At 36.9% G+C, this 17,074-nt stretch overlaps 1 protein-coding gene across 2 annotated transcripts in view; it reads left to right on the top strand.

The window, feature by feature from the left end:
- Positions 1-17,074, top strand: part of FGD5 (FYVE, RhoGEF and PH domain containing 5) — a 118,500-nt gene that overhangs the window by 72,222 nt on the left and 29,204 nt on the right. For both annotated transcript variants that reach the window (XM_040408361.1, XM_040408360.1), the window contains exons 6-8: positions 2,843-2,994; positions 4,276-4,432; positions 4,954-5,041. In XM_040408361.1, coding sequence (XP_040264295.1) covers positions 2,843-2,994; positions 4,276-4,432; positions 4,954-5,041 — 397 coding nt within the window. The remainder of the gene's footprint in view (positions 1-2,842; positions 2,995-4,275; positions 4,433-4,953; positions 5,042-17,074) is intronic.

Here is a 17,074-nt window from a genome sequence, read left to right as displayed (position 1 = left end):
AATAATTGCCATTGTGTATATTATATAGTATATTAGAAAGTTGCCATATACAGTGATTAGACATTGTGTTACAATGTTTCTTCTGGTGTTAGGATTTTTTTAAAGGGGAAGTACACCTTAAATGAGAATTCCTAGAAGAATTGGGGCTGTGCGGCTGTAATTTGTTCACATAACGTGTTCTCTAGAGCGATGGTGCAGAGACCGAGTCCTGTTATTAGCAGCTCCTTTCGTTATGATATATTCACGCATTTGCCTGTAAATGAGGCTTTTCCATCCAGATAAAACGTCTTTAAGCGCTCTGCACCCAGCGCGTCTCGAGGGGAACATGTCAGCTGTTTCGTGTTCTGCCAGTTAATGCTTTATGGATTTCTTGAGCAAATTAGATGCTAGAACTGATCTCTTAACCTGCTCTGAACCTCGAGAGTGGAGAGCAGAGATGGGGTTTATATAGACTGCGCTGCGTAACGCAGAATGGCGACAGCACCACCGAGGTGGGGGTCCAAACCTGCGCAGCATTGTCCCCTAGTGCATGGCACAGCTCATCGTGTGACCTGGCTGCTGCCCCTTGAATCCCTGTGTCATGCTCCACCCTCTTAGGCCCTGCACAAGGTGTAACACATGGTTTCCGCTTTGTCTGGAGTGTTCCTTTAAGCTGGCCATACAAATTAGATAACTGTAAGCAAAACCAACAATCTCAAGCATGTCAGATTTCACCATTTTTTCCAGGGAGCATAAGCGGCGTCAGTAGTGTCTGGCAGCCACTTATCCCTTTCTCTTTGTAGCAGTAAACCTGAGTGCTCTATGACTGTGTTCATTTAAGTACAGAAACTCAAATCTGAGAGGTGAAGACGCCTTGGTGGTGTTGCCTTTGGACAATTTCCGCCTTTGGCATCTCTATAATCTGACCCTAAACCAGGCATCCTCAACCTGCGGCCCTCCAGCTGTTGTAAAACTACAACTCCCACAATGCCCTGCTGTAGGCTGATACCTGTAGGCTGTTTAGGCATGCTGGGAGTTGTAGTTTTGCAACAGCTGGAGGGCCGCAGTTTGAGGATGCCTGCCCTAAACTATGTACAGTCGTGGCCAAAAGTTTTGAGAATTACACAAATATTAGTTTTCACAAAGTTTGCTGCTAAACTGCTTTTAGATCTTTGTTTCAGTTGTTTCTGTGATGTAGTGAAATATAATTACACGCACTTCATACGTTTCAAAGGCTTTTATCGACAATTACATGACATTTATGCAAAGAGTCAGTATTTGCAGTGTTGGCCCTTCTTTTTCAGGACCTCTGCAATCCGACTGCGCATGCTCTCAATCAACTTCTGGGCCAATTCCTGACTGATAACAACCCATTCTTTCATCATCACTTCTTGGAGTTTGTCAGAATTAGTGGGTTTTTGTTTGTCCACCCGCCTCTTGAGGATTGACCACAAGTTCTCAATGGGATTAAGATCTGGGGAGTTTCCAGGCCATGGACCCAAAATGTCAACGTTTTGGTCCCTGAGCCACTTAGTTATCCCTTTTGCCTTATGGCACGGTGCTCCATCGTGCTGGAAAATGCATTGTTCTTCACCAAACTGTTGTTGGATTGTTGGAAGAAGTTGCTGTTGGAGGGTGTTTTGGTGCCATTCTTTATTCATGGCTGTGTTTTTGGGCAAAATTGTGAGTGAGCCCACTCCCTTGGATGAGAAGCAACCCCACACATGAATGGTCTCAGGATGCTTTACTGTTGGCATGACACAGGACTGATGGTAGCGCTCACCTTTTCTTCTCCGGACAAGCCTTTTTCCAGATGCCCCAAACAATCAGAAAGAGGCTTCATCGGAGAATATGACTTTGCCCCACTCCTCAGCAGTCCATTCACCAGACTTTCTGCAGAAGATCAATCTGTCCCTGATGTTTTTTTTGGAGAGAAGTGGCTTCTTTGCTGCCCTTCTTGACACCAGGCCATCTTCCAAAAGTCTTGGCCTCACTGTGCGTGCAGATGCGCTCACACCTGCCTGCTGCCATTCCTGAGCAAGCTCTGCACTGGTGGCACTCCGACCCCGCAGCTGAATCCTCTTTAGGAGACGATCCTGGCGCTTGCTGGACTTTCTTGGACGCCCTGAAGCCTTCTTAACAAGAATTGAACCTCTTTCCTTGAAGTTCTTGATGATCCTATAAATTGTTGATTGAGGTGCAATCTTAGTAGCCACAATATCCTTGCCTGTGAAGCCATTTTTATGCAACGCAATGATGGCTGCACGCGTTTCTTTGCAGGTCACCATGGTTAACAATGGAAGAACAATGATTTCAAGCATCACCCTCCTTTTAACATGTCAAGTCTGCCATTTTAACCCAATCAGCCTGACATAATGATCTCCAGCCTTGTGCTCGTCAACATTCTCACCTGAGTTAACAAGACGATTACTGAAATGAGCTCAGCAGGTCCTTTAATGACAGCAATGAAATGCAGTGGAAAGTTTTTTTGGGGATTAAGTTAATTTTCATGGCAAAGAAGGACTATGCAATTCATCTGATCACTCTTCATAACATTCTGGAGTATATGCAAATTGCTATTATAAAAACTTAAGCAGCAACTTTTCCAATTTCCAATATTTATGTAATTCTCAAAACTTTTGGCCACGACTGTAGATTCTGCTGCTGCGGGACAATGATGGATCACTCCGGCTAGTGAAGGCAGCAAAACTGATCACATATAATAGGGTTCTGCCATTTATGCAAATACCTGGAATCTACATTTTATAGATGGCACTAGGTGGCAGGGGAAAGATGATGCCCCCTTAGTTGGTACATACAGCAGGAGTATTCCATAGCCACAACTTATTATATTTCCTTCCAGGAATTCCATGCATCAATGCTCAGGGTGCTCGGCAGTGAAGAGGAAGATGAGGAGGAAGAGCTAAGGCTAAGGCATGGACTAAGCCAGCTGCAGTATGTCTACCTATTACATGAAGAGGTTCTGGAGGAACTGGAAGAAAGAATAAAGCACTGGTGAGACCCAAGAGCGAAGACAAGTTATTCTGATACTGGGGGAGGAGGAAATGTAGCAATGTAATGTACGTACACAGCAGAATAGTGACTGCAGCTCTGGAGTATAATACAGGATGTAACTCAGGATCAGTACAGGATAAGTAATGTATGTACACAGTGACTGCACCAGCAGAATAGTGAGTGCAGCTCTGGAGTATAATACAGGATGTAACTCAGGATCAGTACAGGATAAGTAATGTATGTACACAGTGACTGCACCAGCAGAATAGAGAGTGCAGCTCTGGAGTATAATACAGGATGTAACTCAGGATCAGTACAGGATAAGTAATGTAATGTATGTACACAGTGACTGCACCAGCAGAATAGTGAGTGCAGCTCTGGAGTATAATACAGGCTGTAACTCATGATCAGTACAGGATAAGTAATGTATGTACACAGTGACTGCACCAGCAGAATAGTGAGTGCAGCTCTGGAGTATAATACAGGATGTAACTCAGGATTGGTACAGGATAAGTAATGTATGTATACAGTGACTGCACCAGCAGAATAGTGAGTGCAGCTCTGGAGTATAATACAGGATGTAACTCAGGATCAGTACAGGATAAGTAATGTATGTACACAGTGACTGCACCAGCAGAATAGTGAGTGCAGCTCTGGAGTATAATACAGGATGTAACTCAGGATCAGTACAGGATAAGTAATGTATGTACACAGTGACTGCACCAGCAGAATAGTGAGTGCTGCTCTGGAGTATAATACAGGATGTAACTCAGGATCAGTACAGGATAAGTAATGTATGTACACAGTGACTCCACCAGCAGAATAGTGAGTGCAGCTCTGGAGTATAATACAGGATGTAACTCAGGATCAGTACAGGATAAGTAATGTAATGTGTGTACACAGTGACTGCACCAGCAGAATAGTGAGTGCAGCTCTGGAGTATAATACAGGATGTAACTCAGGATCAGTACAGGATAAGTAATGTATGTATACAGTGACTGCACCAGCAGAATAGTGAGTGCAGCTCTGGAGTATAATACAGGATGTAACTCAGGATCAGTACAGGATAAGTAATGTATGTACACAGTAACTGCACCAGCAGAATAGTGAGTGCAGCTCTGGAGTATAATACAGGATATAATTCTGAGTCAGTAATGAAATGCAGCATCTATTTTGCTCCGTTCCATTTGTTAATTATGATTCCATACAAATTCATATATATATATACAGACACTGTGGTTTACATTATGATATAATTAAATAGGACTTCTTTATTCAAAGGGAGGAAAACCAGAAAATTGCAGATGTGTTTTTAAGCCGGAAATCCAAATTCCAGCACCATACGGCCTTTATTGTTTCATTTGACAAGACCACAGCAGCCCTTGAAGATTGTAGCCTCAAAAAACCCCAGGTCACCGCCGTCATCAGAGACTTTGAGGTGAGTGACCATCCAGGGGCTGATAAAATGAAATCTGCTCTGTGATTGGTTATTCTTGCTGATTATAGGGTGCAAGGCCCAGTTTATCTCTTGGTAGGATTAGGAGGAGGAGTAGTAGTAAGAGTAGGAGTAGTACTACCTTCCAGCTGTCCCTTGTTTCAAGATCGCTTCACAAAACTAACCTCAAAATGGTGTTAAGCAGATGGATCCCAAACTGAGTATTCCAGTAAATGTAAAACCTTGATCTCGTTCTTCTTCAGATTTTATTCAGCCCTCCCTTGTCATATCTGCTTCTGGAAAAGTTGGGTAATAGCCGACATGTCACCAAGGGGTTGTCACTTAGCTTTCCTGTGCGTCTGATTTACAGATCTGCTCATTTATATAGTAATTCATCCTCTGCTTGTGTATTATTGCACAATCCAGCATATTTTCCATTCTTGACTTTAGGAAAGCTGGGTAATAAATATACAGGTAATAATATTGGAACATTTCTTTTTTTTCTCTTTCTTTCCGGAGAGTAGAGGAACTTCCAGCGCGGACAATCGAGTGTTAAACACAAACTGGTGAAAGTGGTGCAGAGAATTTTCCAGTATCACATGATCCTCACAGGTGAGACTCTTCTGGTTTTTAAAGGACATGTTCACTTTTGCAGTAATGTGTTTTAATTGCTCCGACGCATCTGAATCAAAGCTAAGTAAATTCAGAAATAGTATTCAGTTAAAATCTACCATTTTCAGTAACCACTCCTCTGCAGACCTATGTGTCTCCATGGTTACAGACTACAAACAAACTCTGTGTAGTCAGATCCTGCAGTCATTCCCCTGTCTTGATAATCTACAGCAGGGATCAGCAACCTTCGGTACTCCAGCCGCTGTGAAACTACAGCTCCCAGCATGCATACTTATTTTGCTGTTCTTGTAACTCCCATAGAAGTGAGAGGAGGATTTGGGGAGTTGTAGTTTCAGAACAGCTAGAGTGCCGGAGGAGGCTGATCCCTGATCTACAGATATGATGTGACCTGAAAAGAGCTATTAATAAAAAAACGGAAGGACATTTTTAATCAAAGCCTATTGTAGACTTGTTTCTTTTATACATTTTGTAAGAATGTTTCCATTTCACAAGTGTAATGTTCTTTAAGCAGTTTCAGCAATAAACTACTAACTTTTGAGCTTATATTTTGCTCAGTAACATAATATTAATGTGGCAGAGGTGGCAGCACCACTATACTGTGCCAGCTGTCAGACCATTCCCAGAGGACGAAAATTAATTTCTTCCTGGACTGTAACTGGATATTAATTTTTTTCCGGGTTCAGCCTCTTTCTTATATTTACAGTCACTGACATAATCGCAATTTCTCGTGTTTGGTTACAGGGTGTATTATTACCGTACTGTCCATAAAACTGCCTGCAATGGAACAGGTCACTGCTCAGTACTGTCTACCCAGAGTGGCAGAGGCATTTACTGCATTCATATCTCACCTCAGCCGTCAGCCGTACTTAACCAGTTCTTACAGATATTATTAAACCAGAATGAAATCAGAAAATTTTAAGGAATATAGCTACCATATAGGTATATAATTACTATAATACTGCTCCTATGTACAAGAATATAACTACTATAATACTGCTCCTATGTACAAGGATATAACTGCTATAATACTGCGCCTATATACAAGAATATAACTACTATAATACTGCACCTATATACAAGAATATAACTACTATAATACTGCCTCCTATGTACAAGAATATAACTACTATAATACTGCTCCTATGTACAAGAATATAACTACTATAATACTGCCTCCTATGTACAAGAATATAACTACTATAATACTGCTCCTATGTACAAGAATATAACTACTATAATACTGCCTCCTATGTACAAGAATATAACTACTATAATACTGCTCCTATGTACAAGAATATAACTACTATAATACTGCTCCTATGTACAAGAATATAACTACTATAATACTGCTCCTATGTACAAGAATATAACTACTATAATACTGCTCCTATGTACAAGAATATAACTACTATAATACTGCTCCTATGTACAAGAATATAACTACTATAATACTGCTCCTATGTACAAGAATATAACTACTATAATACTGCTCCTATGTACAAGAATATAACTACTATAATACTGCTCCCTATGTACAGGAATATAACTACTATAATACTGCCTCCTATGTACAAGAATATAACTACTATAATACTGCTCCTATGTACAAGAATATAACTACTATAATACTGCTCCTATGTACAAGAATATAACTGCTATAATACTGCTCCTATGTACAAGAATATAACTACTATAATACTGCTCCCTATGTACAGGAATATAACTACTATAATACTGCCCCCTATGTACAAGAATATAACTACTATAATACTCCTCCTATGTACAAGAATATAACTACTATAATACTGCCTCCTATGTACAAGAATATAACTACTATAATACTGCTCCTATGTACAAGAATATAACTACTATAATACTGCTCCTATGTACAAGAATATAACTGCTATAATACTGCTCCTATGTACAAGAATATAACTACTATAATACTGCTCCCTATGTACAGGAATATAACTACTATAATACTGCCCCCTATGTACAAGAATATAACTACTATAATACTCCTCCTATGTACAAGAATATAACTACTATAATACTGCCTCCTATGTACAAGAATATAACTACTATAATACTGCTCCTATGTACAAGAATATAACTACTATAATACTGCTCCTATGTACAAGAATATAACTACTATAATACTGCTCCTATGTACAAGAATATAACTACTATAATACTGCTCCTATGTACAAGAATATAACTACTATAATACTGCTCCTATGTACAAGAATATAACTACTATAATACTGCTCCTATGTACAAGAATATAACTACTATAATACTGCTCCTATGTACAAGAATATAACTACTATAATACTGCTCCTATGTACAAGAATATAACTACTATAATACTGCTCCTATGTACAAGAATATAACTACTATAATACTGCTCCTATGTACAAGAATATAACTACTATAATACTGCTCCCTATGTACAGGAATATAACTACTATAATACTGCCTCCTATGTACAAGAATATAACTACTATAATACTGCTCCTATGTACAAGAATATAACTACTATAATACTGCTCCTATGTACAAGAATATAACTGCTATAATACTGCTCCTATGTACAAGAATATAACTACTATAATACTGCTCCCTATGTACAGGAATATAACTACTATAATACTGCCCCCTATGTACAAGAATATAACTACTATAATACTCCTCCTATGTACAAGAATATAACTACTATAATACTGCCTCCTATGTACAAGAATATAACTACTATAATACTGCTCCTATGTACAAGAATATAACTACTATAATACTGCTCCCTATGTACAGGAATATAACTACTATAATACTGCCTCCTATGTACAAGAATATAACTACTATAATACTGCTCCTATGTACAAGAATATAACTACTATAATACTGCTCCTATGTACAAGAATATAACTGCTATAATACTGCTCCTATGTACAAGAATATAACTACTATAATACTGCTCCCTATGTACAGGAATATAACTACTATAATACTGCCCCCTATGTACAAGAATATAACTACTATAATACTCCTCCTATGTACAAGAATATAACTACTATAATACTGCCTCCTATGTACAAGAATATAACTACTATAATACTGCTCCTATGTACAAGAATATAACTACTATAATACTGCCTCCTATGTACAAGAATATAACTACTATAATACTGCTCCTATGTACAAGAATATAACTACTATAATACTGCTCCTATGTACAAGAATATAACTACTATAATACTGCTCCTATGTACAAGAATATAACTACTATAATACTGCTCCTATGTACAAGAATATAACTACTATATATTCCCTTTCTGTGGAAGAATGATTCCCCACCGACTCTTCCAATGTGGACTGATAAGGTGGACCAGATATATCGTTTTGAGGAGCTTGCGAACTGGGAAAATAACTCACGCTCTCGCTTCTTAAAATTGTGGTCTCCATGGAAAGCTTATAGGAATTTTACATTAAAGAGCAGAGGTTTCATCCTCCTGTTTCCCTCCCCCCTATTCCTACCTACTGTTCCTTTTCCCCTTTCCTTTTCCTTTTTCTTTTGAGTATCAGTTTCTGATTAATGGGAATTGTAACTTGTAATGCTCACACAGGATATGTGTATGCTTGATAACTACTTTGTACTCTAATGTCATCTTGTAATGTCATGTGTGGGCCCTGGCCCTGATTTTCTTTCAATAAAAAGAAATATGGTTAAGAATATAACTACTATAATACTGCTCCTATGTACAAGAATATAACTACTATAATACTGCTCCTATGTACAAGAATATAACTGCTATAATACTGCTCCTATGTACAAGAATATAACTACTATAATACTGCTCCCTATGTACAGGAATATAACTACTATAATACTGCCCCCTATGTACAAGAATATAACTACTATAATACTCCTCCTATGTACAAGAATATAACTACTATAATACTGCCTCCTATGTACAAGAATATAACTACTATAATACTGCTCCTATGTACAAGAATATAACTACTATAATACTGCTCCTATGTACAAGAATATAACTGCTATAATACTGCTCCTATGTACAAGAATATAACTACTATAATACTGCTCCCTATGTACAGGAATATAACTACTATAATACTGCCCCCTATGTACAAGAATATAACTACTATAATACTCCTCCTATGTACAAGAATATAACTACTATAATACTGCCTCCTATGTACAAGAATATAACTACTATAATACTGCTCCTATGTACAAGAATATAACTACTATAATACTGCTCCTATGTACAAGAATATAACTACTATAATACTGCTCCTATGTACAAGAATATAACTACTATAATACTGCTCCTATGTACAAGAATATAACTACTATAATACTGCTCCCTATGTACAGGAATATAACTACTATAATACTGCCTCCTATGTACAAGAATATAACTACTATAATACTGCTCCTATGTACAAGAATATAACTACTATAATACTGCTCCTATGTACAAGAATATAACTGCTATAATACTGCTCCTATGTACAAGAATATAACTACTATAATACTGCTCCCTATGTACAGGAATATAACTACTATAATACTGCCCCCTATGTACAAGAATATAACTACTATAATACTCCTCCTATGTACAAGAATATAACTACTATAATACTGCCTCCTATGTACAAGAATATAACTACTATAATACTGCTCCTATGTACAAGAATATAACTACTATAATACTGCTCCATATGTACAGGAATATAACTACTATAATACTGCCTCCTATGTACAAGAATATAACTACTATAATACTGCTCCTATGTACAAGAATATAACTACTATAATACTGCTCCTATGTACAAGAATATAACTGCTATAATACTGCTCCTATGTACAAGAATATAACTACTATAATACTCCTCCTATGTACAAGAATATAACTACTATAATACTGCCTCCTATGTACAAGAATATAACTACTATAATACTGCTCCTATGTACAAGAATATAACTACTATAATACTGCCTCCTATGTACAAGAATATAACTACTATAATACTGCCTCCTATGTACAAGAATATAACTACTATAATACTGCTCCTATGTACAAGAATATAACTACTATAATACTGCCTCCTATGTACAAGAATATAACTACTATAATACTGCTCCTATGTACAAGAATATAACTACTATAATACTGCTCCTATGTACAAGAATATAACTACTATAATACTGCTCCTATGTACAAGAATATAACTACTATAATACTGCTCCTATGTACAAGAATATAACTGCTATAATACTGCTCCTATGTACAAGAATATAACTACTATAATACTGCTCCCTATGTACAGGAATATAACTACTATAATACTGCCCCCTATGTACAAGAATATAACTACTATAATACTCCTCCTATGTACAAGAATATAACTACTATAATACTGCCTCCTATGTACAAGAATATAACTACTATAATACTGCTCCTATGTACAAGAATATAACTACTATAATACTGCTCCCTATGTACAGGAATATAACTACTATAATACTGCCTCCTATGTACAAGAATATAACTACTATAATACTGCTCCTATGTACAAGAATATAACTACTATAATACTGCTCCTATGTACAAGAATATAACTACTATAATACTGCTCCTATGTACAAGAATATAACTACTATAATACTGCTCCCTATGTACAGGAATATAACTACTATAATACTGCCCCCTATGTACAAGAATATAACTACTATAATACTCCTCCTATGTACAAGAATATAACTACTATAATACTGCCTCCTATGTACAAGAATATAACTACTATAATACTGCTCCTATGTACAAGAATATAACTACTATAATACTGCCTCCTATGTACAAGAATATAACTACTATAATACTGCTCCTATGTACAAGAATATAACTACTATAATACTGCTCCTATGTACAAGAATATAACTACTATAATACTGCTCCTATGTACAAGAATATAACTACTATAATACTGCTCCTATGTACAAGAATATAACTACTATATATTCCCTTTCTGTGGAAGAATGATTCCCCACCGACTCTTCCAATGTGGACTGATAAGGTGGACCAGATATATCGTTTTGAGGAGCTTGCGAACTGGGAAAATAACTCACGCTCTCGCTTCTTAAAATTGTGGTCTCCATGGAAAGCTTATAGGAATTTTACATTAAAGAGCAGAGGTTTCATCCTCCTGTTTCCCTCCCCCCTATTCCTACCTACTGTTCCTTTTCCCCTTTCCTTTTCCTTTTTCTTTTGAGTATCAGTTTCTGATTAATGGGAATTGTAACTTGTAATGCTCACACAGGATATGTGTATGCTTGATAACTACTTTGTACTCTAATGTCATCTTGTAATGTCATGTGTGGGCCCTGGCCCTGATTTTCTTTCAATAAAAAGAAATATGGTTAAGAATATAACTACTATAATACTGCTCCTATGTACAAGAATATAACTACTATAATACTGCTCCTATGTACAAGAATATAACTGCTATAATACTGCTCCTATGTACAAGAATATAACTACTATAATACTGCTCCCTATGTACAGGAATATAACTACTATAATACTGCCCCCTATGTACAAGAATATAACTACTATAATACTGCTCCTATGTACAAGAATATAACTACTATAATACTGCCTCCTATGTACAAGAATATAACTACTATAATACTGCTCCTATGTACAAGAATATAACTACTATAATACTGCTCCTATGTACAAGAATATAACTGCTATAATACTGCTCCTATGTACAAGAATATAACTACTATAATACTGCTCCCTATGTACAGGAATATAACTACTATAATACTGCCCCCTATGTACAAGAATATAACTACTATAATACTCCTCCTATGTACAAGAATATAACTACTATAATACTGCCTCCTATGTACAAGAATATAACTACTATAATACTGCTCCTATGTACAAGAATATAACTACTATAATACTGCTCCTATGTACAAGAATATAACTACTATAATACTGCTCCTATGTACAAGAATATAACTACTATAATACTGCTCCTATGTACAAGAATATAACTACTATAATACTGCTCCCTATGTACAGGAATATAACTACTATAATACTGCCTCCTATGTACAAGAATATAACTACTATAATACTGCTCCTATGTACAAGAATATAACTACTATAATACTGCTCCTATGTACAAGAATATAACTGCTATAATACTGCTCCTATGTACAAGAATATAACTACTATAATACTGCTCCCTATGTACAGGAATATAACTACTATAATACTGCCCCCTATGTACAAGAATATAACTACTATAATACTCCTCCTATGTACAAGAATATAACTACTATAATACTGCCTCCTATGTACAAGAATATAACTACTATAATACTGCTCCTATGTACAAGAATATAACTACTATAATACTGCTCCATATGTACAGGAATATAACTACTATAATACTGCCTCCTATGTACAAGAATATAACTACTATAATACTGCTCCTATGTACAAGAATATAACTACTATAATACTGCTCCTATGTACAAGAATATAACTGCTATAATACTGCTCCTATGTACAAGAATATAACTACTATAATACTCCTCCTATGTACAAGAATATAACTACTATAATACTGCCTCCTATGTACAAGAATATAACTACTATAATACTGCTCCTATGTACAAGAATATAACTACTATAATACTGCCTCCTATGTACAAGAATATAACTACTATAATACTGCCTCCTATGTACAAGAATATAACTACTATAATACTGCTCCTATGTACAAGAATATAACTACTATAATACTGCCTCCTATGTACAAGAATATAACTACTATAATACTGCTCCTATGTACAAGAATATAACTACTATAATACTGCTCCTATGTACAAGAATATAACTACTATAATACTGCTCCTATGTACAAGAATATAACTACTATAATACTGCTCCTATGTACAAGAATATAACTACTATATATTCCCTTTCTGTGGAAGAATGATTCCCCACCGACTCTTCCAATGTGGACTGATAAGGTGGACCAGATATATCGTTTTGAGGAGCTTGCGAACTGGGAAAATAACTCACGCTCTCGCTTCTTAAAATTGTGGTCTCCATGGAAAGCTTATAGGAATTTTACATAAAAGAGCAGAGGTTTCATCCTCCTGTTTCCCTCCCCCCTATTCCTACCTACTGTTCCTTTTCCCCTTTCCTTTTCCTTTTTCTTTTGAGTATCAGTTTCTGATTAATGGGAATTGTAACTTGTAATGCTCACACAGGATATGTGTATGCTTGATAACTACTTTGTACTCTAATGTCATCTTGTAATGTCATGTGTGGGCCCTGGCCCTGATTTTCTTTCAATAAAAAGAAATATGGTTAAGAATATAACTACTATAATACTGCCTCCTATGTACAAGAATATAACTACTACAATACTGCTCCTATGTACAAGAATATAACTACTATAATACTGCTCCCTATGTACAGGAATATAACTACTATAATACTGCCTCCTATGTACAAGAATATAACTACTATAATACTGCTCCTATGTACAAGAATATAACTACTATAATACTGCCTCCTATGTACAAGAATATAACTACTATAATACTGATCCTATGTACAAGAATATAACTACTATAATACTGCCTCCTATGTACAAGAATATAACTACTATAATACTGCTCCTATGTACAAGAATATCACTACTATAATACTGCTCCTATGTACAAGAATATAACTACTATAATACTGCCTCCTATGTACAAGAATATAACTACTATAATACTGCTCCTATGTACAAGAATATAACTACTATAATACTGCCTCCTATGTACAAGAATATAACTACTATAATACTGCCTCCTATGTACAAGAATATAACTACTATAATACTGCCTCCTATGTACATGAATATAACTACTATAATACTGCTCCTATGTACAAGAATATAACTACTATAATACTGCTCCTATGTACAAGAATATAACTACTATAATACTGCCTCCTATGTACAAGAATATAACTACTATAATACTGCTCCTATGTACAAGAATATAACTACTATAATACTGCCTCCTATGTACAAGAATATAACTACTATAATACTGCTCCTATGTACAAGAATATATCTACTATAATACTGCCTCCTGTGTACAAGAATATAACTACTATAATACTGCCCCCCCCATGTACAAGAATATAACTACTATAATACTGCCCCCCCATGTACAAGAATACAACTACTATAATACTGCCTCCTATGTACAAGAATACAACTACTATAATACTGCCTCCTATGTACAAGAATATAACTACTATAATACTGCTCCTATGTACAAGAATATAACTACTATAATACTGCCTCCTATGTACAAGAATATAACTACTATAATACTGCTCCTATGTACAAGAATATAACTACTATAATACTGCTCCTATGTACAAGAATATAACTACTATAATACTGCTCCTATGTACAAGAATATAACTAGTATAATACTGCCTCCTATGTACAAGAATGTAACTAGTATAATACTGCTTCTGTGTACAGGTATATAACTAGTATAATGCTACCCCATATGTGGCTACTGTTGCCCTTTAGATAACCCACCAAATGCAACTTTTATCCAATAAAGAAGTATCACTTTTCTAATAAAGTTATATATTTTGTATAAATCTCCACTGACATACCGTATGTGACTGTGAGTTGGTCGGCACCCCGGGGACACCTGTGTCTGTGTCAGTAATGAATTGTCTTGAGCAGCAGTTTCACTCCTTTATTCGTCCTCTGACAATTGAGAAATGTAATATTGTTCCTCTAGATTATCAGCGTGATGCAGAGCCAGGAGCAGATATATGAGGGCCGCGTCTCACTCTGACATATTGGTGTCATGCTCTTGATTTTTAATAAAAGATAGAATATACAATATTACTAGGTAAAGATTCATCCCCAAGTTCAGGAAATATTCATAGAAGTTTGGAAATTACAGAGATTGTTGAGTTTCTTGAAATAACATTAAAAAACTGAAAACGTCACTTAAAGGAATTCTCCAGTTTTCTATAAAGAAACCCTAGGCTAAATGCACATGATCAGGATTGCGTGCGGATTTTCCGCGCGGAAAATTCGCACTGTAGGCCATGTACATTTTTTTTCTATGAGAATTTTTCATTCTCAGTGCACACAATGCTGTTTTTTTCCGCGCGGATTTTAAAATCCGCAGCATGTCAATTTATTTTATTTTTCCTGACCGGATTTTCTTCATTCACTTAGTAAAATCCGCATGTGGAAAATCCGCACCGAAACCGCACCAAATCCGCATGCAAATCTGCACCAATTGATGCGGATTGACCGCACAGATTTGCCTGCGAACACCTGCGGATTTCAGTGCGGATGCTCCGCACATGAATCCTGAACGTGTGCATGTACCCTAATCCTTGTACAATAAAAAGTTCTACCGCTTTCTAATATTCCTTATTCCATTTTCTCCTGATTGTTTACTTCAGTAAATGGAAAGATACATTGTTTACAGGCAGAGGATAAACATCCGAGTTGTCCTAGGTCTCTTGTTATAATTGTTTCCATCCTGTGAATTAAACACATCAGCATAAATCCAATCTGAAATGGGGACTATGGTGGTTGTACAGTCCTGATCAAAAGTTTAAGACCACTTGAAAAATTGCAAAAAATCATATTTTACATGGCTGGATCTTAACAAGGTTCCAAGTAGAGCTTCAACATGCAACAAGAAGAAATGGGAGGGAGACAAAACATTTTTTGAGCATTCAATTTAATGAAAACAACAAATAAACTGAAACAGGCTGTTTTTCAGCTGATCCAAATTTTAGGACCAAATCCTAAAAAGGCCAAATCTGTGCAAAGATGTGGATTCATTGTCATTCTCTGTCAGGTAGTCACACGTTGTGATGGCAAAGGCAAAAACTCTCCCTTTTTGAACGTGGTCGGGTTGTTGAACGGCATAAGCAGGGTCTCTCACAGCCGCCATCGCTGCTGAGGTGGGACGCAGGAAGACAGTCATTTGGAATTTCTTAAATGATCCTGAGGGTTATGGAACAAAAAAGTCAAGTTGAAGACCCAAAAAAATGTCACCAGCACTGAGCCGGAGGATCCAATTGGCTGTCCGTCAAGACACTGGACGATCCTCGACCCAAATTAAGGCCCTTACTGGTGCTGACTGCAGCTCCATAACCATCAGACGGCATCTGGGACTGAAGGGCTTCAAAAACAAAAAACGTCTTCAAAGACCTCGTCTCCTTGAACGCCACAGAACTGCTCGTTTGGACTTTGCAAGAGAGCACCAAACATGGGACATTCAAAGGTGGAAGAAAGGTTTATTCTCTGATAAGAAAACATGTAACCTTGATGGTCCTGATGGTTTCCAATGTTACTGGCATGACAAGCAGATCCCACCTGAGATGTTCTCTACGCGCCACAGTGTAGGGGGCGCCATAATGGTCTGGGGGGCTTCTTCCTTCAGTGGAACAATGGAGCTTCAGGAAGAGCAGGGGCGTCAAACGGCCGCTGGCTATGTCCAGATGTGGCAGAGAGCATTCCTCATGACTGACGGCCCTCGTCTGTGTGGTAACAGGACAACGCTACAGTGCACAATGCCCGCAGGACAAGGGACTTCTTCCAGGAGAATAACATCACTCTTTTGGCCCATCCTGCGTGTTCCCCTGATCTAAATCCAATTGAGAACCTTTGGGGATGGATGGCAAGGGAAGTTTACAAAAATGGACAACAGTTCCAGACAGTAGATGGCCTTCGTGCGTCCGTCTTCACCACTTGGAGAAATGTTCCCACTCACCTCATGGAAACGCTTGCATCAAGCATGCCGAAACAATAACGGCGGAGCTACTCATTACTGAGCTCATGTTTGGAGGTTGGATTTCTGTTTTGGGGGGGTTTAGTATTTTTTTGGAGGTGTGGTCCTAAACTTTT

The sequence above is a fragment of the Bufo bufo genome, chromosome 9 (assembly GCF_905171765.1).
Source record: "Bufo bufo chromosome 9, aBufBuf1.1, whole genome shotgun sequence".
Taxonomy (NCBI): Eukaryota; Metazoa; Chordata; class Amphibia; order Anura; family Bufonidae; genus Bufo; species Bufo bufo.
The sequence above is the reverse complement of the archived record's forward strand: the minus strand, read 5'-3'. Positions and strand labels throughout refer to the sequence as shown.